This window comes from Plectropomus leopardus, chromosome 1 (genome assembly GCF_026936395.1).
Source record: "Plectropomus leopardus strain MGB_pleo_1.0 chromosome 1, ASM2693639v1, whole genome shotgun sequence".
NCBI classification, from domain to species: Eukaryota; Metazoa; Chordata; class Actinopteri; order Perciformes; family Serranidae; genus Plectropomus; species Plectropomus leopardus.
This window is the reverse complement of record NC_142176.1, coordinates 910,001-936,428: the sequence shown is the minus strand read 5'-3', so window position 1 is coordinate 936,428 and position 26,428 is coordinate 910,001. Positions and strand designations below refer to the sequence as shown.

At 47.2% G+C, this 26,428-nt stretch overlaps 1 protein-coding gene across 2 annotated transcripts in view; it reads right to left on the bottom strand.

Annotated features, from left to right (window-relative positions):
• Positions 1-559: 559 nt before the first annotated feature.
• Positions 560-26,428, bottom strand: part of plekhg4 (pleckstrin homology and RhoGEF domain containing G4) — a 68,049-nt gene continuing 42,180 nt past the window's right edge. For both annotated transcript variants that reach the window (XM_088075128.1, XM_088075098.1), the window contains exons 7-24: positions 25,916-26,002; positions 24,405-24,521; positions 22,870-22,968; positions 21,358-21,645; positions 18,835-18,957; positions 18,205-18,396; positions 10,124-11,010; positions 9,706-9,955; positions 8,806-8,895; positions 8,304-8,528; positions 8,010-8,180; positions 7,706-7,886; positions 7,490-7,606; positions 7,078-7,219; positions 5,566-5,672; positions 4,414-4,598; positions 3,632-3,698; positions 560-874 (exon numbers count right to left, since the gene is read on the bottom strand). In XM_088075128.1, the coding sequence (XP_087931254.1) occupies positions 3,660-3,698; positions 4,414-4,598; positions 5,566-5,672; positions 7,078-7,219; positions 7,490-7,606; positions 7,706-7,886; positions 8,010-8,180; positions 8,304-8,528; positions 8,806-8,895; positions 9,706-9,955; positions 10,124-11,010; positions 18,205-18,396; positions 18,835-18,957; positions 21,358-21,645; positions 22,870-22,968; positions 24,405-24,521; positions 25,916-26,002 (3,300 nt within the window). In that variant the 3' untranslated portion in view covers positions 560-874; positions 3,632-3,659. The remainder of the gene's footprint in view (positions 875-3,631; positions 3,699-4,413; positions 4,599-5,565; positions 5,673-7,077; positions 7,220-7,489; positions 7,607-7,705; positions 7,887-8,009; positions 8,181-8,303; positions 8,529-8,805; positions 8,896-9,705; positions 9,956-10,123; positions 11,011-18,204; positions 18,397-18,834; positions 18,958-21,357; positions 21,646-22,869; positions 22,969-24,404; positions 24,522-25,915; positions 26,003-26,428) is intronic.

Sequence of the window (26,428 nt, the reverse complement as noted above, 5' to 3'; positions counted from 1 at the left end):
TGCAGCTCCGCCCCCTCCTCAAAGGTCAGAGGTCATCTGCAGCAACAGGAGCACTTCCACCTGCAGGAGACACAGCACCTCCATCATCATCATCATCATCATTTCAGTCTTCATCAGTCTGTTTGATGACGCTCACCTGCTCAACACCTGCAGACTGTCGGCCATCTTTAACAACAAAACCTGAACCTGCTGAACCTGTCCGAATACCAGGAGGAGGTGATCCTCAGGAGGAGGTGATCCTCAGGAGGAGGTGATCAGCAGGAGGAGGTGATCCTCAGGAGGAGGTGAGCAGCAGGAGGAGGTGAGCAGCAGGAGGAGGTGAGCAGCAGGAGGAGGTGAGCAGCAGGAGGAGGTCCTGTGTGAGACGCTGCTCTGCTTCCACACATGCTTCATACCAACTATCCTAAAAATGTCCTAAAAATGTCTTCAAGTCTTAAAAATGTCCTAATATTCTAGAAATGTCCTAAAATGAAGAAAAGAAGAAACATGAGAGGGGCGGCTGCGACTGGCCCCTGCGTGGACAAAGATGGAGAAACAGAGACGTCCACAGAGACAACAGACTGACTCCAGAGACGAGTTTTTTCACAAACTGTTTATTTTTCTTCAGTAAGAAAAGAAAGAATTTATTTACACACATGTACAGTTAGTCAAGCTGATCCTGGACCAGCAGCACACACAGCAGCTACACACTGAGGGACCGAGGGACAGACTGAGGGACAGACTGAGGGACAGACTGAGGGACAGACAGACGTCTTTATCAACTACAACAAACTGAGGCTGCAACAGAAAAACAAGTGAGCTCAGTTCAACATTCACACTAAATCTAAAGTCAACTGTCCAAAAGTCTTCAAACTGCAGCAGGAAGGACGTCCACCTGCACAGAGACAGAGACACAGAGACAGACGGGGACAGACAGAAACAGACGTGGTTATAATGACATCATGTGTGATGTAAACACATGAAGAAATGAACACATGAAGACACAAAATCCTCATTGGAGGATTTTGGACACAAACTCAGCTTCTCTGCTTCTCTTATTTTGAAACATTTGTCTTGATTTTACTTTGAAAGCTCAGTTTCCTGTCAGCGTGCTGATGGAGCTCAGACTGCATCAAAGTGTAAAAAAAATATATATATATATACTGTTAACTTAAACATGAACAGTTTTAAAAAAAAAAGAATAATGATCAATAATCTAAAAAAAACCTTCAAAATAATCTCAACATTTTGCAGTTTTTTCTTAAATGTTTGTATTGATAACAGAAGAATTTGACCGTAGGCTGTCTGCAGTCTTTTTAAGAGAAATGTTAAAAATTTTAGCCAAATTTCAGTTTTTTTGACAAATCCTCTGCAGGTTTTTAGTGTTTGCTGCAGACGCTCTGCAGGTTTTCTGCGTTTGTTGCAGACGCTCTGCAGGTTTTCTGCGTTTGTTGCAGACGCTCTGCAGGTTTTCTGCGTTTGCTGCAGACGCTCTGCAGGTTTTTAGTCTTTGCTGCAGACACTCTGCAGGTTTTCTGCGTTTGTTGCAGACGCTCTGCAGGTTTTCTGCGTTTGTTGCAGACGCTCTGCAGGTTTTCAGGGTTTGTTGCAGACGCTCTGCAGGTTTTCAGTGTTTGCTGCAGACGTTCTGCAGGTTTTCTGCGTTTGTTGCAGACGCTCTGCAGGTTTTCTGCGTTTGTTGCAGACGCTCTGCAGGTTTTCTACGTTTGTTGCAGACGCTCTGCAGGTTTTCAGGGTTTGTTGCAGACGCTCTGCAGGTTTTCAGTGTTTGCTGCAGACGCTCTGCAGGTTTTCAGTGTTTGCTGCAGACGCTCTGCAGGTTTTCAGGGTTTGTTGCAGACGCTCTGCAGGTTTTTAGTGTTTGCTGCAGACGCTCTGCAGGTTTTCAGTGTTTGCTGCAGACGCTCTGCAGGTTTTCTGCGTTTGCTGCAGACGCTCTGCAGGTTTTCTGCGTTTGTTGCAGACGCTCTGCAGGTTTTCTGCGTTTGTTGCAGACGCTCTGCAGGTTTTCTGCGTTTGCTGCAGACGCTCTGCAGGTTTTTAGTCTTTGCTGCAGACGCTGCAGGTTTTCTGCGTTTGTTGCAGACGCTCTGCAGGTTTTCTGCGTTTGTTGCAGACGCTCTGCAGGTTTTCAGGGTTTGTTGCAGACGCTCTGCAGGTTTTCTGCGTTTGTTGCAGACGCTCTGCAGGTTTTCTGCGTTTGTTGCAGACGCTCTGCAGGTTTTCAGGGTTTGTTGCAGACGCTCTGCAGGTTTTCAGTGTTTGCTGCAGACGTTCTGCAGGTTTTCTGCGTTTGTTGCAGACGCTCTGCAGGTTTTCTGCGTTTGTTGCAGACGCTCTGCAGGTTTTCTACGTTTGTTGCAGACGCTCTGCAGGTTTTCAGGGTTTGTTGCAGACGCTCTGCAGGTTTTCAGTGTTTGCTGCAGACGCTCTGCAGGTTTTCTGCGTTTGTTGCAGACGCTCTGCAGGTTTTCTGCGTTTGTTGCAGACGCTCTGCAGGTTTTCAGGGTTTGTTGCAGACGCTCTGCAGGTTTTCAGTGTTTGCTGCAGACGCTCTGCAGGTTTTCTGCGTTTGTTGCAGACGCTCTGCAGGTTTTCAGGGTTTGTTGCAGACGCTCTGCAGGTTTTCAGTGTTTGCTGCAGACGCTCTGCAGGTTTTCTGCGTTTGTTGCAGACGCTCTGCAGGTTTTCTGCGTTTGCTGCAGACGCTCTGCAGGTTTTCTGTATCCAGACGCCTGTCACAAGCATTTAACCCTTTGAAACCCTGAAGGAATCGGTTTGATTTATTTGAAAAGGAGCTTTCAGCTGAAACTCGCCTAAATAAATGTCCTGCAAAGTCGAAAAAGAAATGTACAAGGAGATGAGAAAAAAGTTTAAAAGAAAAAATGGGAGAGAATCATTAGAAAATGATCAAATAACTAAGAAAAAAACTCAAGACAATTAATTTGCAAATAAATATTTAAAACTACACTAAGAAAAAAAACATTATTTTAATTTTATTTTGTTTTTGCACTTTTTTTCAGGTCATCTCCTTTTTTTGTTTCAGTTTTCTTTCTTTTTTTCAAATTTCAGGTCATTTCTTTAATAACTTTTTTGTAGTTTCCTGCTTATTTTTGGGGGAATTTCTTGTTAAGTAGCTCATTGCCTTCTTCCGGGTTTCAAAGGGTAAAGGACACGGTGAGGGGCTGCAGACGCAGAGGACAGAAGACGGAGACGAAATGTTCAGTTAACTCTTCTGACGCCTCACAGGTGGATTATTAATCAATAATATTTCAATTACGTCCACGATTGTCTCTGTTTTAAAGTTGGACGGCGCTCTCTGAGGATCTCTTGTTCTGCAGATTTCTGAGCGTTTGAATTGGCGCCTCCTGCTGGTCGTCTCTCTGAACTGACGTCCCTCGTCCTCTCAGCGGCAGAGACACTGTCTCTGTTCGTTTGGACCAGAGTCTCAAACTTCAGCTCTTATTTTTTCTGCGTTCGGATGAAAACTTGATAAACCCGAGTTTCAAACTGTGATCATCAGATCAAAGGAGTCTATGATATTCCAGGACCTTTCAAGGACTGTTCCAGGACTGACTAAACCCTGTTTGAGCAGCATGTGAAGATGAGCGAAGACATGATGAAGACTCACCCACAGACGGGTCCATCAGGTCCAACCATCACACCACAGAGGACGGGCTGAGGACAGGAGCTGCTGTCTGAGGACAAACAGAGAGAGGACTCTCAGTCAGTGAGACAGGAAGCTGAGACGTCCCTCAGCTCATGGTAATGAGACACAGAGACTCTCAGTCCATCGATCTGCTGGCGTTTGGACATTTCTGCTTTAAAAATGACTAAAGGACCAAAAAAGCTCCTGATATTGATCGACTGATCGATCAATGACTGCAGATCAAAGGGTCATATACAAACACACGTTCCCCGTCAAAGTAAAAGTCCTTTTGTACTCACAGGTAAGGTATACTCACAGGTATAAGTACTCACAAGTGTTAATATTCACAGGAGTTAGTACTCACAGGTGTTAGTACTCACAGGTGTTAGTACTCACAGGTGTAAGTACTCACAGGTGTTAGTACTCACAGGTGTTAGTACTCACAGGTGTTAGTACTCACAGGTGTTAGTACTCACAGGAGTTAGTACTCACAGGAGTTAGTACTCACAGGTGTTAGTACTCACAGGTGTAAGTACTCACAGGTGTTAGTACTCACAGGTGTTAGTACTCACAGGAGTTAGTACTCACAGGAGTTAGTACTCACAGGTGTTAGTACTCACAGGAGTTAGTACTCACAGGTGTTAGTACTCACAGGTGTTAGTACTCACAGGTGTAAGTACTCACAGGTGTTAGTACTCACAGGTGTAAGTACTCACAGGTGTTAGTACTCACAGGTGTAAGTACTCACAGGTGTTAGTACTCACAGGTGAGGTGTACTTGCTGCTGATGTGCTGCTTGTTGGAGGAGGAGCAGGAGGAGGAGGAGGGGGGCTGGCTGAGGGGGCTCGGCTCCTCGGGCAGCGCCTCCTGCAGGTGGGCGGAGACACAGCCGCTGTCGGAGCCGGTGGAGCCGGAGAGACACCGAGACGACGAGCCCGAACTCTCTGTGGCTGACAGACAAACGTTAATACAACATTAATACAACATGATTATAACATTATTACAACATAATTACAACATTAACACATTACACGCACTCGTATCGCTCTGCACACAAAATGTACTTTTATAAGTCAGGTCATAAAAATGTTACACATGAATATGATTTTCTACAGTTTATTTTTTCAACCAACATCAGTCCTGATCATCAATATCAAATATTCATTCATTTTCAGAATTTTAACCCTTTAAATTGCAGGTTTTTGTCATGATGCCACTATGTTTTTAGATGAAAAAAATTAATAAAAATAAATGAATTATTTTTAATCTCCTCCATGCTCAGTGTGTGAGTGTAGCTGCTGACAGTCTGGGATATGTCAGTGTGTGAGTGTAGCTGCTGACAGTCTGGGATATGTCAGTGATCAGCAGCTACATTGACTGTGACAGGTCACCTAGTGGAAATAGCATGTATTTCCTCCAGATGCCAAATATGGTCAAAATGACCTCATCAGGTGGAAAATAGTCAAAATGACAAATTCAGAGTCAAAAGCCCAGAATGACACCCAGAAATAATACAAGTCCTGTTTTTCTGCTCTGATGGCTGTGGGATCAAAAATGTCAGTTTGAATGGGTTTCAATGGAGCATTTTTGGACCTGAACAGTCTGAATGTAACTATTTAGTTTCCACAGTGTATTTTAGACTTATTGTAGGAGCTGAGCTGCAAATTCACTGATTACACTCAAATACACAATCTGGACTACATTTAGGACACATGCATCAACACACACACAGTTATCACAACAGGAAGAAGAAGAGAGAGTAAAATCTAAATCTGTCTAACTAAAAACAGTCTCTAAAGGGTTAAACTGCTGTTGCTGCTTCATCTCTCAGTGTGTGCTGGCTCACAGGACGACTCCTCGTGTGTGTGTGTGTGTGTGTGTGTGTGTGTGTGTGTGTGTGTGTGTGTGTGTTCATACTCATGGAGGGCTGGCTGCTGGTCTCGTGTTCCTGCTCATCCTCTTCGATGCAGGAGGTGATGAAGGAGCTCTCAGCAGCAGATGAGGAGGAGGAGGAGAGGGTCTGACTGCAGGAGGAGACCACACAGCCTTACATTACACGTGCAGGTGTGTGTGTGTGTGTTACCTATACATGTGCAGGTGTGTGTGTGTGTGTTACCTGTACATGTGCAGGTATGTGTGTGTGTTACCTGTACATGTGCAGGTGTGTGTGTGTGTGTTACCTGTACATGTGCAGGTGTGTGTGTGTGTTACCTGTACATGTGCAGGTATGTGTGTGTGTTACCTGTACATGTGCATGTATGTATGTGTGTGTGTGTGTGTGTGTGTGTGTGTTACCCGTATATGTGCAGGTGTGTGTGTGTGTGTGTGTGTGTGTTACCTGTACATGTGCAGGTGTGTGTGTGTGTGTGTGTTACCTGCATATGTGCATGTGTGTGTGTGTGTTACCCGTATATGTGCAGGTGTGTGTGTGTGTGTGTGTTACCTGTATATGTGCAGGTGTGTGTGTGTTACCTGTATATGTGCAGGTGTGTGTGTGTGTGTGTGTGTGTTACCTGTATATGTGCAGGTGTGTGTGTGTGTGTGTGTTTGTGTTTGTTACCTGTACATGTGCAGGTGTGTGTGTGTGAGTGTGTGTGTGTGTTTGTTACCTGTACATGTGCAGGTGTGTGTGTGTGTTACCTGTATATGTGCAGGTGTGTGTGTGTGTGTGTGTGTGTGTGTTACCTGTACATGTGCAGGTATGTGTGTGTGTTACCTGTATATGTGCAGGTGTGTGTGTGTGTGTGTGTGTGTGTGTGTGTGTGTGTGTGTGTGTTTGTTACCTGTACATGTGCAGGTGTGTGTGTGTGAGTGTGTGTGTGTGTTTGTTACCTGTACATGTGCAGGTGTGTGTGTGTGTGTGTGTGTGTTTGTTACCTGTACATGTGCAGGTGTGTGTGTGTGAGTGTGTGTGTGTGTTTGTTACCTGTACATGTGCAGGTATGTGTGTGTTACCTGTACATATGCAGGTGGTGTGTGTGTGTGTGTGTGTGTGTGTGTGTGTGTGTGTGTTACCTGTACATGTGCAGGTATGTGTGTGTGTTACCTGTACATGTGCAGGTGTGTGTGTGTGTGTGTGTGTGTTACCTGTACATGTGCAGGTATGTGTGTGTGTTACCTGTACATATGCAGGTGGTGTGTGTGTGTGTGTGTGTGTGTGTGTGTTACCTGTACATGTGCAGGTATGTGTGTGTGTGTTACCTGTACATGTGCAGGTATGTGTGTGTGTTACCTGTACATATGCAGGTGGTGTGTGTGTGTGTGTGTGTGTGTGTGTGTGTGTGTTACCTGTACATGTGCAGGTATGTGTGTGTGTTACCTGTACGTGTGCAGGTATGTGTGTGTGTTACCTGTACATGTGCAGGTATGTGTGTGTGTTACCTGTACATATGCAAGTGGTGTGTGTGTGTGTGTGTGTGTGTGTGTTACCTGTACATGTGCAGGTTGAGCGGTCCCAGCAGGGTGGATGAAGACGGTCCTGATGCTGAGGGGTCAGAGGTCACCGCTGCTCGTTTAAAAGGGTTTGAGTGATCGAAGACGGAGACGGCGATGGATGCCCGTGTTCTGGCTCCTGAACACACACACACACACACACACACACACACACATTAGCTCATTAGCTGATAATTCATTAATTGATCGATAAAATGATTCAGTGATTATTTTGTTAACTGACTCTCACTCAAATTTCAATAATACCAATCTAGTCTTTGTTAACGAATTTAAGACTTTTTTAAAACCTAATTTTGAGAATATTAAATTAAGGCTTTTTGAAGACCCTGACGGTGTCCTGCTGTGATGAGGACAGAAGGGGGCGGGCTTTTAATTTGAAGGGGCCGACCTCTGCTCTTCATGATGTAATGAACGGCACGGTCGCTGATGGCGGCGTCGCTCGGCTGGATGTCCAGAAACGGTTTGTTCCCCACGCCCATCGACACCATCTCCTTCAGACGCAGCTCTGAAACACAGACACACACACGGGAGGTGAGGAGGAGGAGGAGGAGGAGGAGGAGGAGGAGGTGGTGATGAAGAGCACAGCTCCTGTCCCCGTCTCTACCTTTGTTCCTGGCTGCCTGTGTCCACAGGATGCGGGCGATGCCGGAGGTCCAGGCGTGTTTGACCTCAGCGGTGGCGGCCTGGAGGATGAAGGTCTGGTTCTTGGACGTCCTCCGTCTAAACCAGATCTCGAAGCGCAGCCCGTCGTCTCCGGCAGACTCTGTGAGGCCGACGTCCGCTGTCTGAGGGACACAGGAGAGCAAGAGCGTCAGTGTGATGTCCTCAGAGTGTCCGTTAGTGTCCTTTGAGTGTCTGTTGGTGTCCTCAGAGTGTCTCTGGGTGTCCTCGGGGATGTGTGTCTGTACCTTGAAGGAGTGCTTGTAGATGAAGACGTCCAGGCCTCCTTCGACCTTCTTGGGTTTGCTGAACAGGATGAGCTCCTCAAACAGGAAGAGGTGGCGCTGACACTTCCTCCTTCCGCTCCACACCGTGAACTCGTCCTGACGGATCAGCTGACCCTGCTCCTTCAGGTTCACCTGAGACACAGAGGGACAGGGGGACAGGGACACAGGGACAGACAGATAGGGACAGAGAGATCAAATTGACGTCCTGCTGTCGCCTCCCTGTCCATCTCACACTCTGAGGTGTCACAAACGTACGTCGCAGTCGCGGATGGCGTCCATGGCCAGCAGGTCGTTGCCGTGGCGAAGCTGGAATTTGACCATGTTGGTGGCGGCCTGCAGGGTGGCGAGCTCCGCCTCCTGGGCCCCGCCCACCTCCTTGATGAGGTCAGAGAGCAGCAGAGCGTACTTACTCATCCTCTGAACCGGCTTCAACAGGTACGAAGACAGGTCCATCTTGTCCCCCAACTCCACCTGCTTTCTCTGACAGGAGAGGACAAATAGGAGGACACGGAGGAGGAGACAGAGGAGGAGGAGGTGGAGACACAGGAGGACACAAAGGAGGACACAGAGAAAGGAGGAGACGGAGGAGGACTCAGACGAGGATACAGAGATAGAGGAGACAGAGAGAGGAGACAGAGGAGGACACACAGGAGGACGCAGATGAGGAGAGGTGCACACAGAGGTGCATTGTGGTTAACCTCAGACACTTGGCGGTCAGAGGTGATGTCGTGATGATGTCATGATGATGCGTTCTCACCCTGAAGAAGGAGTTTCCGTGATTGGCCAGCAGAGCGTCAGACTTTGGTTTGTTCTTACTGTAGAGAGCGTACAGCCCAAACTGCTCCTGCTGTTTACACAACAACATAAACAACGTCAACAACAACAACCATGTCAACAACAGTGTCAACGTCAACAACAACCATGTCAACAACAGTGTCAACGTCAACAACAACCATGTCAACAACAGTGTCAACGTCAACAACAACCATGTCAACAACAGTGTCAACGTCAACAACAACCATGTCAACAACAGTGTCAACGTCAACAACAACCATGTCAACAACAGTGTCAACGTCAACAACAACCATGTCAACAACAGTGTCAACGTCAACAACAACCATGTCAACAACAGTGTCAACGTCAACAACCATGTCAACAACAGTGTCAACGTCAACAACAACCATGTCAACGTCAACAACAATGTCAACAACAGTGTCAACGTCAACAACAACCATGTCAACGTCAACAACAGTGTCAACAACAGTGTCAACGTCAACAACAACAACATTAATCTCAGTGTGTGTGTGTGTCGTACGTGTCGTAGGAAGCAGTGTGGCACTCTCAGCGGGTGTGTGTGTGTGTGTGTGTGTGTGTGTGTGTGTGTGTCTGTGTCTGTGTCGTACGTGTCGTAGGAAGCAGTGTGGCACTCTCAGCGGGTGTGTGTGTGTGTGTGTGTGTGTGTGTGTGTGTGTGTGTGTGTCTGTGTCGTACGTGTCGTAGGAAGCAGTGTGGCACTCTCAGCGGGTGTGTGTGTGTGTGTGTGTGTGTGTGTGTGTGTGTGTGTCTGTGTCGTACGTGTCGTAGGAAGCAGTGTGGCACTCTCAGCGGGTGTGTGTGTGTGTGTGTGTGTGTGTGTGTGTGTGTGTCTGTGTCGTACGTGTCGTAGGAAGCAGTGTGGCACTCTCAGCGGGTGTTTCCAGCACGCCTCCAGCTCTCGCAGGAAGAACTGACTGTGGAAGTCCAGAAGCTTCTCGAGGTTCCCGAACACCACGGAGCGTTTCCCCCGCAGGTCCTGAGGAAGGTCGGCGCGCTCCATCTCCGGGAAGTAGTGATGGATGATGTAACGCAGAGAGCGCACGTACTCCCTCTCCGTGGTCACCATCTCCTCCACCACGTGACGCAGCTTACTGAAACACACACACACACACACACACACACATATACACACACACACACACACACACACACACACACACACACACAGTGTTCAGGTACAGCTGGTATTTGGGTAAATGTTGCTGTGGTGATGATGTCATCGTGGAGGAGAGGTGTGTGGAGGAGGAGTTACTACCCACCTCCCTCGGGGGCGGGGCTCTGCTTTGGGGCTGTAAGAGGTCCTGGGGGACCCGGGGGTCCCGGGGCCGCGTCCCGCCCAGCCGGTAGCGGCGGTGCGGGGACAGAGCGTGTGGTCGGCGGCCTCGGAGCTGCTGACCTCCAGGCCGCGGATGAAGACGCCCGTGTTTCCGCGGCGCACCGGCTCGCTGAGGGCGCGAAGGTTCGGGCCGTAGCGCAGCACCTCGGGGGTGGGCGGGCAGTCGAAGCTCTGCGTCTTCCTCAGCTGCCTCCTGCTGGAGGAGAAGAAGGATGAGGAGGAGGAGGAAGGGGTGGAGGAGGTGAAGGAGTCGAGGCGGGGGAGGCTGGGACTGGAGGAGCAGACGTCCAGCCGGTCCGATGAATCCTCCGAGGAGATGCTGCGGAACAGGCGCTGCAGGAGCGGCGTGCGCTGCGGGGTGACGGGGGCGGAGCTGCGGGGAGGGGAGGAGGCTTTGGTTTCCTCCTCAGGTGGGCAGGAGGAGGTAGAGGAGGAGGAGGTGTCGTGGCCGCCCCAGAGTCCTGACAGAGTTCTCCTGGAGGAGGCGGAGCTCCTGCTAAGGTTGGAGTCGGAGCGCTGCCTGTGGGCGGAGTCTCGTGTGCGAAGCGCCGCCTCCATCTTCCTGTCCAGCATCCTCTTGGTCTCCTGACACTTGGACCAGGCGAAGCTCCACTGACGGAGGCCGCGCTCCCCCCGCAGCTCGCCCGCCGCCGCCTTCATCTCCTGGAAACGTGCGTCCTGGATGGGCAGGTGCTGGCGCTGGTACTCCTCCAGGCAGCCAATCACAGCCTGGCATTTGTCCGGCAGCGTGCAGTCCTCCATGCTGACCGCGGCTAGGTGACGCATACCCTCCAACGCCCAGCCATAGGCCTGCAGAGAGAGGAGGTCATGACGTCAGCACGGCTCCTGCAGGACAGCTGAGGTCAGACTTAAGACTTTATTAACTCTTAGGGACTGTCTGTTATTAACTCTTAGGGACTGTCTGTTATTAACTCTTGGGAACTGTCTATTATTAACTCTTGGGAACTGTCTGTTATTAACTCTTGGGGACTGTCTATTATTAACTCGTAGGGACTGTCTGTTATTAACTCTTGGGGACTGTCTATTATTAACTCTTGGGAACTGTCTGTTATTAACTCTTGGGGACTGTCTATTATTAACTCTTGGGGACTGTCTATTATTAACTCGTAGGGACTGTCTGTTATTAACTCTTGGGGACTGTCTATTATTAACTCTTAGGGACTGTCTGTTATTAACTCTTAGGGACTGTTAGGGTTAGGTTGAATTATTTTTCCATCTAAAATCATAGTGGCATCATGGAAAAAAAGGCATTTAAAGGATTAAAATTCTGAAAATGCATGAATATATGATTTTTATGATTAGGACTGATGTTGGTTAGAAGAATGAACTCAAACGTAAGTAGGAAATCATATTAATGTATCGTGTTTTTTAAAGCTTGATTTTGAAAAGCACATTTCTTAGGCAGAACAATACGAGTGTGAGTATTAACAAAGTGGGCTCTAAGGGGTTAATGACATTTGGACAATATTATATGGAGCAATATTACATTAATATATGGAGCAATATTACATCAAACAAAACTTAAGGACAATTTTAGTCAGCCTAAATGTTTCTTTTAACATGAATCATCAGTGAAAAATTCAGATTATCTGTTGAATAAAACAAACTTTATTAGAATGAAAGATGAAGACGATCAACGTGATTTTCTCTTTGTTTACTGACGCTGTAAAGATCCGAACTTTTTCAGAGCCACATGGACGCTTCAGGACAGACGCCTCCTTCACGAAGCCCACAGGTGGGTTTAATTACACGCCCCACATCAAAACACACGGTGCATCCCAGCAGGGGGGCACATGTTTTCAAGGCACAGAATCACAGTAAATTATCAATTTATACGCGTTTAAATCCGAAAGAAAAACAATAAAAATAAAATGAATAAATACATTAAAGAAAAAACATTTATAAATGGTTTCTGGGTGATTTTGTGTTTCTCGCCCTGAGTGAGATCCACCGCTCGCTTCCACCAGGACAGAAAAAACATACAGATGTTTCTGATTATTTCAAAAAACATTAATAAATTGATGCTTCTCATATCGGAGCATTTTTAAGTCATTTTAACCAATTACAGCCTTCATTTTAGAATGATGAATTCAATGACTTGAAAAACTTTTCAAGGATCTTTTCAAGGATCTGCAGTAACCCAGCTCACACCAGGGGGCGTGGCCTCAGGTTCATGAGAACCTGTTGGACTCAGTGTCTCCGCCTGTCTGTCCCACCGAGAGACAGAGAGGAGGTCAGGGGATGACATCATCACCTCCAAACTGGTGGAGAGAACGCTTTGAAGTGTGTGTGTGTGTGTGTGTGTGTGTGTGTGTTTGTGTGTGTGTGTGAAGGCGCCACAAAGGAGCCGACCGCCGACCTCGTTTTAGCTGAGGGCTGGAGGGGGAGGTGTGTGTGAGTGTGTGTGTGTGAGTGTGTCGTATAAATAAAAGAGAGGAGGCCTCCTGAGTCTTTACCCTCCTCACACAACAAACATTACTTCACTACTAAAGCGCGCGCACACACACACACACACACACACACACAGGTCATGTGACAGCAGCAGTGGCTGATGGGACAGCAAACAGGCTGTAATGTGCTCAACAGTTTTATTTTTTTAAATCTTGTGTGTCCCTTTCTATCATTCTGTTTCCCCTCTCTGAATTCAGTTTTTTTGTGGTTCAGTGAACGCAGCGCAGGTCGAGCTCTCTGTGAGGGGTTTCAAAAATGTTTTTAAATATCAGCAGCTGTGAACTGATAGTAATTGATCAGCTGATCAGAGCTGATCAGGTGGATGGATGAGAGCAGCAGCTGCTGCAGAGTGAATGCTTCAGTTTCCCTTTCAGTGCTGCTCATGTTCTGCTGCTCCGTCTGTGCCCAGAGTATGCTCTGCGCTCCCACAGTGTGGAGCAATCAATATCTGAACAGACTATACGTTATTGGGTTCACACACACTGTTACCAGTAACTTTCCAGGGATTTTCCAAGACTTTTTCATGACTTTAAGACAAACTTTAAAGACCGTAAATTCTCTGAAATGACCATAGATACTCCTTCTCGGTTCTTTTCATCACAATATAATAGCTTTTTAGATATCTATGATTTAAAAAACAACATTTTAGCATTCTTTTTTTTTTAAAGTTAACTTTTTTTGGGTGGGAGGTTAAGATTTTTCAAATTTATTTTGTTTTTCTCAAAAACTGTTGGGCAACTTTTGAAGTTTTTTTTCCCAAGTCTGCTATCTGTGGGACTGAATGTTTTTTATGAGAGGGGGGAGAACCTGCTTTAAAAGTTACGTCTCTAAAATATTGATGAGAGGAAACTTTGATATAACCCGAGAACAGAGTTGTGTGTGTCAGTCATTGAGTTTGATACTAAATGTGACAAAACTGATTTTCTGAAGACGTCTCTCTGTGTTCGACACTCAGACGAGCGTTTGCGTTTGTTTTGGTCGAGTTACAGAAACATTTTGATCTGAATTAGCATGAATTATTGATCAGCTGTGTGATGTCACAGATTCACATTAATCTAATAACTGTTTGTTTACACTGACAGGAGGTCAGCTGTCACACACGGAAACCACACGCACCATTGCACACGCACACACACACACACACACACACACACAGAGTCCTACAGTAGGCCACTGGGTCAGTGTGTGCGTGTGTGCGTGAGTGTGTGCGTGTGTCGGCTCACTGCTCTGTAAACTGATGAAGTGGCTGATGTGTCCTGAAGGCTGCAGCCGCTCAGTTCTCACACCACAAACATTCGTCCTCAGTGTTCGGATATCAGCTGCTGCTTCTTAGCGTTCACACAGTTTTTCTCACAAATTTTCACAACTTTTCCAGAATATTTGACCCCATCTTGATGAGTTTATGTGAGTAGTTGAGTAGAATGGGTAGGCCGGTAAACATGCACCTCTCAGACATTTGCAGAAAAACAAACTGTTTGCTCTGACAGGCGTCACTCATAAATCAGACGTCCCTGACTTACACACTCACTTCACAAAACGTCAACGCTCTGCCTTTTTTCAGGGGACAGAAACACGAGATCCAATCAGCAGTCAGAAAGTGCAGCGCTGGATTTTCAAACACATTTCACCTCGTGTTTGACTATAGCTTGGGGATTTTTATAAACATCATTAAACAAAAGTCAAAGGAAACTATTTATTCAAAAATATCTGAAACTATATATTCAGGAAACGTTTTTAATCCTCTGACCTCAGAAAACTGAAACATTTCAGCCTCAGCTTTCAGAAATACAGGAGGAGGAGCAGAGGAGGAGGAGGAGGCTCTGATGACAATAATGTAGCTGTTATTGTGCTGCTGACACAAGAAGGAGAAGGAGAAGGAGGAGGAGCAGGGAAGGAGGAGAGAGGAGCCGAGGAAGAGGCTCTGATGACAATAACATGTCTGTTATTGTGCTGCAGACACAAGGAGGGAGGAGGAGGAGGAGGAGGAGAGAGAGAGGAGGAGGAGGAGGAGAGGAGAGACGAGAGAGAGGAGGAGGAGGAGGAGAGGAGAGACGAGAGAGAGGAGGAGGAGGAGGAGAGGAGTATGGACTGACCAGGAGCAGTCAGAGAGCCTTTCTCAACATCACACCTCGATGACATCACGCCTCGATCGACACAACGACATCACGCCTCTATCACTACGACATCACCTGGATCAGCACCATGATGTCAGCTGAACGCTCACTGAGGGACACCCAGCAGAGTTTAAACCTCCTGCAGTGGTTCACACACACACACACACACACACACACAGACACACACACAGACACACACACAGAACACACTGTAAAAACATCACACTGTCCTGTCCACTCTCCGTCCTGTTTGTACAGACGCTGTCTCACCGCTGACTCTACCTCTGCTGGCTTAAAGGAGAGACAAATCTGTCCTTCCACTCTGAGACTGAGCCTTTCATACAGAACAGAGAGGACGGCGAGATGTTTTTCAACAGGTTAAAGTTAGTTACCGCACTGATCAACACTGTCCTCACTGTGTCTCTGACCGTCCTCACTGTGTCCGTCCTCACTGTGTCTCTGACCGTCCTCACTGTGTCTTTGACTGTCCTCACTGTGTCCATCTTCACTGTGTCTCTGACCATCCTCCTCGTGTCTCTGACTGTCCTCACTGTGTCTCTGACTGTCCGCACTTTGTCTTTGACTGTCCTCCTCCTCGTGTCTGTCTGTCTTTTTAACTTCAGTCCTCAAACATTTAACCTACGATGACTCAAATACAACACGACAACAGAGTCAAGAAAACACACACACGCACACACGCACACACACACACACAGCTTCATCCACTGACCAACACACCAACAGAAGCTAACGGCTGTTAGCTGACCCTGATAACATTCGGCTGCAGGACAATCAACTTAAAGCAACACATACACATTTCTAAACACACACAATACACTTACAAACACACACCATATGCACAAACACACACAGAGTGAGAGTTAGGTGTGCGTGTGTGTGTGTTTGTGTGTGTGTGTGTGTGCAGACAGAGGAGCGGAGGTTTTCCAGAGTCTCTGGAGTCAAACTGACGCCAACTTAAACAGCTGAATAACTGCAACAAACACACACACAAACACACACACACACACACACACTGACTGCACAAATCTACACTATCAAAGCTGCTCTTTCTCCATACAAAACTCAGCAGTGTGTGTCTGTGTGTTAAAGTGTGTAAAAGTGTGTAGTAGATGTGTGTCGTACCTCGGTGTGCTCTGTTGAAGCGCTGCAGACCGACTGACTGAGGAGAGAGCAGCCGCCGACCACACACACACACACACACACACACACACACACACACACACACACACACACACACACACACACACACACACACACACATTCAAACACTGAATGGCAGATGGGCGGTCCCAGGAGGAGGGGGAGGGGGGGTCACCACAGCAACAAAGACTTTGTGAAAGAAGTGAAAGGAGGAAGGAGGGAAAACTTGGCACCGGAGTGATACCTGGACTACACACACACACACACACACACACACACACACACACACACACACACACACACACACACACACACACACACACACTCTCACTCACACACACACACACACTCTCTGCAAAGGGTCACGTTAAATGTTTGAACAGAAGTCCATGAAGTGGAGATACAAGGTTTCCAGCCGACAGCAGAGCTTCATGCTGTGAGTCTGTCTCTGTGTGTGTGTGTGTGTCTGTGTGTGTCAGGTCAATGGTAGCCAGTCAGTGTATCAGAGTGGAAACTTCACAATAAACTACAGACACTTGAATGCACACACACGCGCGCGCGCGCACACGCACGCACGCACACGCACACACACACACACACACACACACACACACACACAGAGATGTGTGACCTCTCAGCAGCAGTGTGTATTTTTGTTGTTGTTATTCAGACAGAAATGTGATAAAGAAAAACCCTGAACGTTCACACGGTTTCAGAAAACAAGGCATTATTGTGAGTGGATTGTTAAAAGACACGTAAACATGTTGGATTTGTGGGACTAACGCAGCCAGATAATGCAGATTCACGTCAGGTATCTTTTCATGTATTCGCTTCAGTCGGACCTGAACAGGCCGAGGTGTTCTGAGCGTGCTCCGTAGTCCCCTCCTGAAACTGCCAACATTTTTTAAAAGAAAAAAAATTAAAGGAAAGAAAAACTGCCAAAAGTTTCTGAAAATCACCAAAACTTTTAAAGGAAAAAATGTGTTTTAGTCCGACTGAAAAGTGGACATCAGGTGTAAACGAGCAGGCATCAGGCCCATTTATTTTAACGGCTTTTTGACTTTTATAAAACTTTGTTTTTTTCACTCGTTAACAGTCTCACCGCTCACTGCTTTTACTGCCATCTTTGAAATGTTCCTTTAAACTGAAAAGCATCAAAACGACTTAATATCTCTGAGTGAATGAGTCCGTTTATCACCAGAGTCAATAAGCAGCACTGATTCATTCATTTGACACGCACGCACGCACGCACGCACGCACGCACACACGCACACATGCGCACACATGTGCACACACACACACGCACACATGCACACACACACACACACACGCACACATGCACACACACACACACACACACACTCACACATGCACACACACACACACACACGCACACATGCACACACACACACACACACACACACACGCACAGACCATCACACTCATCACTGTCCTCTATGCAAAACTATATTGACATTGTGTGTCCTCCTCAACACCTCCCTCCCGACATCAATACAAACTGTCAGCCTCACTGCAGGAGGAGGAGGAGAGGAGGAGAGACAGGAGAGAGAGAGAGGAGGAGGAGAGAGAGGGGAGAGAGAGGAGGAGAAAGAGAGACAGAGGGAGAGAGAGAGAGGAGGAGAGAGGGAGAGAGAGGAGGAGAAAGAGACAGAGGAGGAGCAGTAACAGTATTGACCCTGTCAGCTGTCTCTTGAGTCTTTGTTTCTTTGACTTGAGCCGCTCAGTCAGCTGACTGTAATCTGAGGACTCACCAGCAGGAGGCACAACAGCTGCACAGCGCTCTGACAGAGGGGACAGAGGGGACAGAGGACGCTCTACATGGACACATGCAGCTGTGAGAGCAGGGTGTGTGTGTGTGTGTGTGTGTGTGTGTGTGTGTGTGTGTGTGTGTGTGTGTGTGTGTGTGTGTGTGTGTGTGTGTGTGTGTGTGTGTGTGTTCAGACTGACTTCATTCAGCCGTGTGCATCAATGATGGATCACAGTTAGTTTACTGGTTTACAGGTTTGGTTGTTTTTATAGTTTAATACTCTGGTTTTACTCTGCAGCATGTTCGCTTTAAATGAAAACAATTATAAACAATTATTATGATCAGTATTATTATTGTTGTTATAATCATCATTATTATTATCTATTATTACTGTTGTTATCATTATTATTATTATTGTCAGGCTGGAGCCACAGACCCATTACAAGTACCTATTGGTACCTGGTCTGAGAGACTCTACCGGATCAGTACCTGGTCTAAGAAGCTGTAGAGTTGGACGGCCCTCTCGATGTTGTGGCCCGCGGCGTTGACCCGCTGGGAGAAGTCCTGCAGTTGAGCCCAGAAAGAATGAACTTTGACCTCATAGACGTGCAGGTCAGCTGACGACAAGTCGCCCCAACGCTCCAGACGCCCCAACAAGGCCTCGCCACGCCTGCAGTACTCCTGCAGAGAGAGAAGAAGAGGAAGAAGAAGAAGAAGAGTGGTCAACATCACCGAGACAGACATCAGCTGTCTGTGTGTGTGTGTCTCTGTGTTTGTGTGTGAATGTGTGTGTGTGCCTGTGTCTCTGTGTGTGTTGTATGTCTCTGTGTTTGTGTCTGTGTGTGTGTGTGTGTGTCTCTCTCTGTGTGTGTGTGTGTGTGTGTGTGTGTGTGTGTGTCTCTGTGTGTGTGTGTGTGTGTGTGTGTGTGTGTGTGTGTGTGTGTGTGTGTGTGTGTGTGTGTGTGTGTGTATGTGTCTCTGTGTGTATGTGTGTGTGTGTGTGTGTGTGTGTGTGTGTATGTGTCTCTGTGTGTATGTGTGTGTGTGTGTGTGTGTGTGTGTGTGTGTGTGTGTGTGTGTGTGTGTGTGTGTGTGTGTGTGTGTGTGTGTGTGTCGTACGTATGCAGTGGTGTGGAAGTCTTTGAATTGTTGTTGTTTCTTGTTGAGGAGCTCCAGAGAATCTTCAGGCTCCTCCAGACTCTTCAGACGAACCTCCCCGACCTCCTGCAGCCATAACCGCACCTACACACACACACACACACACACACACACACACACACACACACACACACACACACACACACACACACACACACACACACACGTTAACACACAACATGCTCACACAAAACAACAGAATTACACACATGTTCTCTGAGTCGCAGCAGAGACTCAGAGTCTGTGGAGACACAGCTGATTTCAGCTCCTCCTCTGATCTCCTCCTCTGATCTCCTCCTCAGCTCTCCTCCTCTGTTCTCTTCCTCTGATCTCCTCCTCTGATCTCCTCCTCAGCTCTCCTCCTCAGCTCTCCTCCTCTGTTCGCCTCCTCTGATCTCCTCCTCAGCTCTCCTCCTCTGATCTCCTCCTCAGCTCTCCTCCTCTGTTCTCCTCCTCTGATCTCCTCCTCAGCTCTCCTCCTCAGCTCTCCTCCTCTGTTCTCCTCCTCTGATCTCCTCCTCAGCTCTCCTCCTCTGCTCTCCTCCTCTGTTCTCCTCCTCAGCTCTCCTCCTCTGATCTCCTCCTCAGCTCTCCTCCTCAGCTCTCCTCCTCAGCTCTCCTCCTCTGATCTCCTCCTCAGCTCTCCTCCTCTGTTCTCCTCCTCTGATCTCCTCCTCAGCTCTCCTCCTCAGCTCTCCTCCTCTGTTCTCCTCCTCTGATCTCCTCCTCAGCTCTCCTCCTCTGATCTCCTCCTCAGCTCTCCTCCTCAGCTCTCCTCCTCTGTTCTCCTCCTCTGATCTCCTCCTCAGCTCTCCTCCTCAGCTCTCCTCCTCTGTTCTCCTCCTCAGCTCTCCTCCTCTGATCTCCTCCTCAGCTCTCCTCCTCTGTTCTCCTCCTCAGCTCTCCTCCTCTGTTCTCCTCCTCTGATCTCCTCCTCAGCTCTCCTCCTCTGCCCTCCTCCTCTGATCTCCTCCTCTGATCTCCTCCTCTGATCTCCTCCTCAGCTCTCCTCCTCAGCTCTCCTCCTCTGCTCTCCTCCTCAGCTCTCCTCCTCTGATCTCCTCCTCAGCTCTCCTCCTCAGCTCTCCTCCTCTGTTCTCCTCCTCTGATCTCCTCCTCAGCTCTCCTCCTCAGCTCTCCTCCTCTGCTCTCCTCCTCAGCTCTCTCCTCTGATCTCCTCCTCAGCTCTCCTCCTCAGCTCTCCTCCTCTGTTCTCCTCCTCTGATCTCCTCCTCAGCTCTCCTCCTCTGATCTCCTCCTCAGCTCTCCTCCTCTGATCTCCTCCTCAGCTCTCCTCCTCAGCTCTCCTCCTCTGTTCTCCTCCTCTGATCTCCTCCTCAGCTCTCCTCCTCAGCTCTCCTCCTCTGATCTCCTCCTCAGCTCTCCTCCTCTGATCTCCTCCTCAGCTCTCCTCCTCAGCTCTCCTCCTCTGTTCTCCTCCTCTGATCTCCTCCTCAGCTCTCCTCCTCAGCTCTCCTCCTCTGTTCTCCTCCTCTGTTCTCCTCCTCTGATCTCCTCCTCAGCTCTCCTCCTCTGTTCTCCTCCTCAGCTCTCCTCCTCTGATCTCCTCCTCAGCTCTCCTCCTCAGCTCTCCTCCTCTGTTCTCCTCCTCTGATCTCCTCCTCTGCTCTCCTCCTCAGCTCTCCTCCTCTGTTCTCCTCCTCTGATCTCCTCCTCAGCTCTCCTCCTCAGCTCTCCTCCTCTGTTCTCCTCCTCTGATCTCCTCCTCAGCTCTCCTCCTCAGCTCTCCTCCTCTGATCTCCTCCTCAGCTCTCCTCCTCTGATCTCCTCCTCAGCTCTCCTCCTCTGTTCTCCTCCTCTGATCTCCTCCTCAGCTCTCCTCCTCAGCTCTCCTCCTCTGTTCTCCTCCTCAGCTCTCCTCCTCTGATCTCCTCCTCAGCTCTCCTCCTCTGTTCTCCTCCTCAGCTCTCCTCCTCTGTTCTCCTCCTCTGATCTCCTCCTCAGCTCTCCTCCTCAGCTCTCCTCCTCTGTTCTCCTCCTCAGCTCTCCTCCTCAGCTCTCCTCCTCTGTTCTCCTCCTCAGATCTCCTCCTCAGCTCTCCTCCTCAGCTCTCCTCCTCTGTTCTCCTCCTCAGATCTCCTCCTCAGCTCTCCTCCTCAGCTCTCCTCCTCTGTTCTCCTCCTCAGCTCTCCTCCTCTGTTCTCCTCCTCTGATCTCAGTGAAATGACTCCTTTCCATATCAAGGTTTATTTATTCAGTTCAACATTAGATTTGCAAGATTAAACTATTTGGTCACGTTTAAGCTAACAGAGCGCTAAAGTCAGCTGCTCTATGGGCACGATGTACTAATCCAAGGGTGCAATGTGCTGCTCTATGGGCGCAGTGATGTGGAGGACCTGGGTACTGTCCCAGAGCACAGACAGAGCGATCAGCGATGTCAGTTTCCCTCCAACCACAGGACAAGTGTTTTAGCAGAACGACGGCTGTGATTAGTGTGTGCTTACTGAGCATGCTCAGACTGACCTCGCTGAAGCCCGCTTCCAGGCCGCTGAAGTCCACGATGAAGTTGAGCTGCTGCGTCTTGGCGTTGGACAGAGTTACCAGGCGGTGCAGCAGCTCGTCCACCTCGTCGTACAGAGACGCCACCTTCTCCACCGCCGCCCGCTGATCTGCCGTCACGCCCGCGCCGCTCTCTTCCCTGCGCAGCCACGACAGCGAGGCCCCGCCCTCCTGCTGCAGCTGCACCAATCGGCTGTCCTCGAGGATGCTGCGCATCACCCCCTGGTACCTGGACAGCAGCAGCTCGGCATCCTGGGAAACAGACAGAGACTGGCTGTGAGTGTGAACTGGGAGGACCGCAGACGACGGAGGTCATCAGGGTCCCTAAAGGGTTAAATTTAAGACGTTTTTAGACCTTTTGAAAATCACCTAGAATGAAATTTAACTGTCAAACGTCTAAAGGAAATGATGCTCCATCAGAAATAATCCCTTTTAGTAAAACATGTTATTAATCCGCTCTTTCATACGTGATTTCTGTAGCTCTGTGAGGCGTCGGCACTCTTAAACATCCACATTATCAAATGAAAACATTTAAGACGTCTGATACAAAATTAAGACTTTTTTTAAGGCCTTAGATTTGAGGGTATTAAATTCAAGGCTTTTTAAGCCTTTTGAAGACCCCGCGGGTATCCAGGTGGTCATACTGGTATCAAACCAGTATCAACATCATGACATGACATCATGAAACTGCTGCAGGAAAAAAGAACAGCTAATTAACCCTTTGAAACCTGGAATGATGTCCCTTTTGTTGTGCTGCGTTCAGACGCCTGTAGAGACTAAACTGTGTTTTCCCTCAAATATTCGGCTTCTGTCAGCTTTTGATTTGACCTGAAGTGGACTCGTGTCCAACTGTCCTTGAAGTTTGACTTGTGTGTGAGACGCCTGCTGCTGCTGTGAAGATGAGACAAAAGTCTTTGTTCCAGAGCTCCTTATCTCAGCCGAGCTGACCGCCTCTATTCTCCAAAACAGTTTTTCAGATATAAATGTGAATCTGAAACAGAGCGACTCTGTTTAACCCTTTTTTAATCTGTTTTTTTGCTTCTTTATCATCATTTATTTCTTCACTTCTCTGCATAGAAATACAGTCATTTCCACCACAACGTTTGAAATCTGAGAAAACTGCTGCGTTTTCTTTTAAATTCACGAGAAATTTGTCAAGAGACGCCCCAAAATCTGCAAGAAATTAGTAAAAGAGAACGGCCAGAAACTTTGGAAGTTTTAAAAGAAAGCGAGAAATTAGTAAATGAGAAAATAAAGAAAATGTCCACAAAACTTTTCTTTTTTTTCTGAAATATTTTTTTCTCTGTAGTTATTTCTTTTTTTTCCAAATTGTTTTGTACTGATATTTTTGAAAGAAGTTTCAAGTTTTAAAGGTCTAATAACTCAGTTTATTATGGTTATTGATCTGTTTTTGTGTCGACAGACTCACTGAAATACCTGTGTGTTTGTGCGTGCGTGCGTGTGTGTGTGTGTGACCTGGGCTGCAGCTGGTAGCGGTGCGCTCTGCAGGATGTTGATGGTTTTGTGCAGCAGCTCGATGACGTCTTCACACTGATTGGTAAGCTGCTCCACTCTCTGATGATCACATGATCACAACAAAGCAACACAGACTTTAGATTCTGACACTTTATTAACATCACAGTTGCAGCAGCTCTGCGGACACACTAATGCTGTGATCTTGCCTTTGGACACCTCCCTTTCAACATATGCATGAGACTGTTATCATCTCTCTCAACATCATCATAGAGAGCAATTACTAATTTCACACCTACCATTACTGTAATATGACATGCATCTGTTTTTATTATTGCTGTGTAATAACAGTGTCGTACACTGTAAAGCCCTCTGAGGCAAACCATGTTTTGTGATAATGGGCTCTATAAATAAAACTGACTTGACTTGACTAATGTTGCTGCTGATTCTCGGTGGGTTTAAAAGGATAAACATACAGATCAGGAGCTTATTTGAGTTCCTGATGGTGTAAAAACGTGGAGATTATTTCATGACTGACGACGAATTCTCTGTAACGAGAAAAACGTGCCGTCTGATTCTGCTTGTTTTCATTAAGCAACTCTGAACACTTTTCCACAAATTCATCGTGAAAATAAAAACACAGATTCAATCATCATCAGCACAACAAATCAAACACAGTCACATGACACAAGACAAAAACACTCAAAGAAGAAATATTTTCTCCTTCAGGCTCCACAGAGCTGATCCTCACCTGACGGACAGTTACCTGTTACACCTGTGTCCGTCCAATCAGAGTCTGAGTGATGCTGCCTTCACGTGCTACTCAGAAATATCGTATCTATGAGTTACGAGCTCACGAACGGTTTTTCGAAATCGAAACTCCAAGCGGGAAATTGTGAAATTTGGATGATACCTGAGTTGGTCAGAAATCATGGAAACAGCAGCAACAAGTGACGGTAAAAAATGATATATTTGGTTATTTTGTTCCTCGTATTGATCAGTGAAGTTCAGTCGAGTCACATTTGAGTTTGTGCGTCTGTTAGCTGCAGCAAACTGAACTCTGCAGCAGCCAGAAAACTAACACCAGCACGAGGCGCCGACGCCACGTCACAAACGCACAAACACCGAGGGAAATCAGTGTTTGATCAACCAGAAGAAACTTTTTATTAATTCACGTGATAAATATCAATTTTCAATCACATGTAAAGTGTAAAATGGTATTAATTTTCACTACTGTCTATGCAGTCACATAGATTAATATAAAAATATAATATTTAAAATATATAAAAATATATATATAAAAACATAAATAAAGTGTATCAGCTGTCAGCCTCTTGTTTAAACTCTCTCAGCATTATAAATCAGCCGTCTTCTTTGTAGCTTCATGCTGTTCCTACCTTCAACTACTACTATCAACACAACCGACTCAGAAGAACGACTCCCAACTCGGAAACTACAACCTTCTGACATCACATGAACGCAGCATAAGAGTGAGTGTGTGTATGTGTGTGTGTGTGTGTGTGTGTGTGTGCACTGACCGATCTGAAGCAGAGCCAGCTGCTCTGACTGAAGCTGAAGGATCCTCCGAACTCTGCAGGAAGCTGATGGAGCTCCACGTGTTTCTGAACAGACTTCAGAGAGCTCAACACCTCCACCTGCACGCAAGCACACGCACAGGCGCACACGCACAGGCACACACGCACACGCAAGTACGCACACACAAGTACACACACGAACACGCACACATAAACACACACAAGCACGCACACACACACACCTTTAGAGCAGTTGTCTCAGCTGATTAATATTCAAATATAAAATAAACTTTTTGTAACTACTCCATTCATTGCACAAAAAAATGACTGAAGTGAGATGAACACACTAAAAACTTTATATAGTATCATAACACAGATGCAAGTTTTCCTTTTGGGACATAATCTGCAACTGAAAAAACATGATAAATGTCAATATATATATTTTATCGCAGCACTCAACATGTCTGAGCATGTTTAAATCGCAGTAACACTGCATGGAGACTGAGGTATCGTGATAATACTGGATCAGGGGACCTCTGGTGACGCCCTCCTGATTCACGTGATGTGACGATGTGCTTTATTTCACACATTCAGCGTGGACGGAGAGCGTCTGATGTGACGCCAAGCGGCGTGTTCATCAAACGCTTGCTGGCCGTTTGGACACAAGACAGTTTATTTGTTATTGTAGATGTACAGAAAAATGATGCTTGGTTCCTCTCAGGCTGACGGCCGCACACAAACGTTCGAAAACATCAAATGGAAGCCAAGTTTAAACAAACAATGAGTTAAAAACTGTGACAAACACCTGAGCTGAGCATAAATAATAATGATAATAAAGACAATATAAAGTCTCTCCCACAGGTAAATACATAAAAAAACAAAGCAGCAGCTTAAAGAGCACTGTGGCTTTAGACACCGTACAGGGGGGACACACTGTCAGCTGTTACCTGTGTGATCAGGTGTGATCAGGTGTTACCTGTGTGATCAGGTGTTACCTGTGTGATCAGGTGTTACCTGTGTGATCAGGTGTGATCAGGTGTTACCTGTGTGATCAGGTGTGATCAGGTGTTACCTGTGTGATCAGGTGTTACCTGTGTGATCAGCTGTTACCTGTGTGATCAGGTGTGATCAGGTGTTACCTGTGTGATCAGGTGTAATCAGGTGTTACCTGTGTGATCAGGTGTGATCAGGTGTTACCTGTGTGATCAGCTGTGATCAGGTGTTACCTGTGTAATCAGGTGTTACCTGTGTGATCAGGTGTGATCAGGTGTTACCTGTGTGATCAGGTGTTACCTGTGTGATCAGGTGTGATCAGGTGTTACCTGTGTGATCAGGTGTTACCTGTGTGATCAGGTGTTACCTGTGTGATCAGGTGTTACCTGTGTGATCAGGTGTGATCAGGTGTTACCTGTGTGATCAGGTGTTACCTGTGTGATCAGGTGTTACCTGTGTGATCAGGTGTGATCAGGTGTTACCTGTGTGATCAGGTGTGATAGGGTGTGATCAGGTGTTACCTGTGTGGCTGCAGGTTTGTCCAGATGCAGAGCAGAGTCCTTGGTGATCAGCACTAACACGGTGTGGACGGAGCCGGGGACATTATCCTGAGAGACAGAGACAATGAACTGAACACTTTCTATGACGGTTTATTTAATCGAGCTCTCGGTGTTTCAGAATACAGATAGTTTTCTGACATGAGCTGTATTCAGGTGGATAAGTTCAGCGTTCACAAACGTTTTTGTGGCATTAAGGAGAAAAACAGTCCGGCCTCTGATGGTCTTGGTGGTGGTGTTCTTAAAAACTGTGCTGTGCAGCTGCCAGATATCTTCTGTTCATCTTTAATGTATCTCTCCATCTTCAGTGCTCCATGTCCCTGGAAGGACTCCATTAGTGCACCTGTGCCAAAAGTTAGTGCTCCTATGTCACTCGATGCTTACAGGCCTGCTGCGCTCACTTCCTTGGTCCTGAAATCATCGAGAAACTTGTAAAGGAGGAGCTTATGAGCACTGAGAACGCCACAGGTCAAAGAG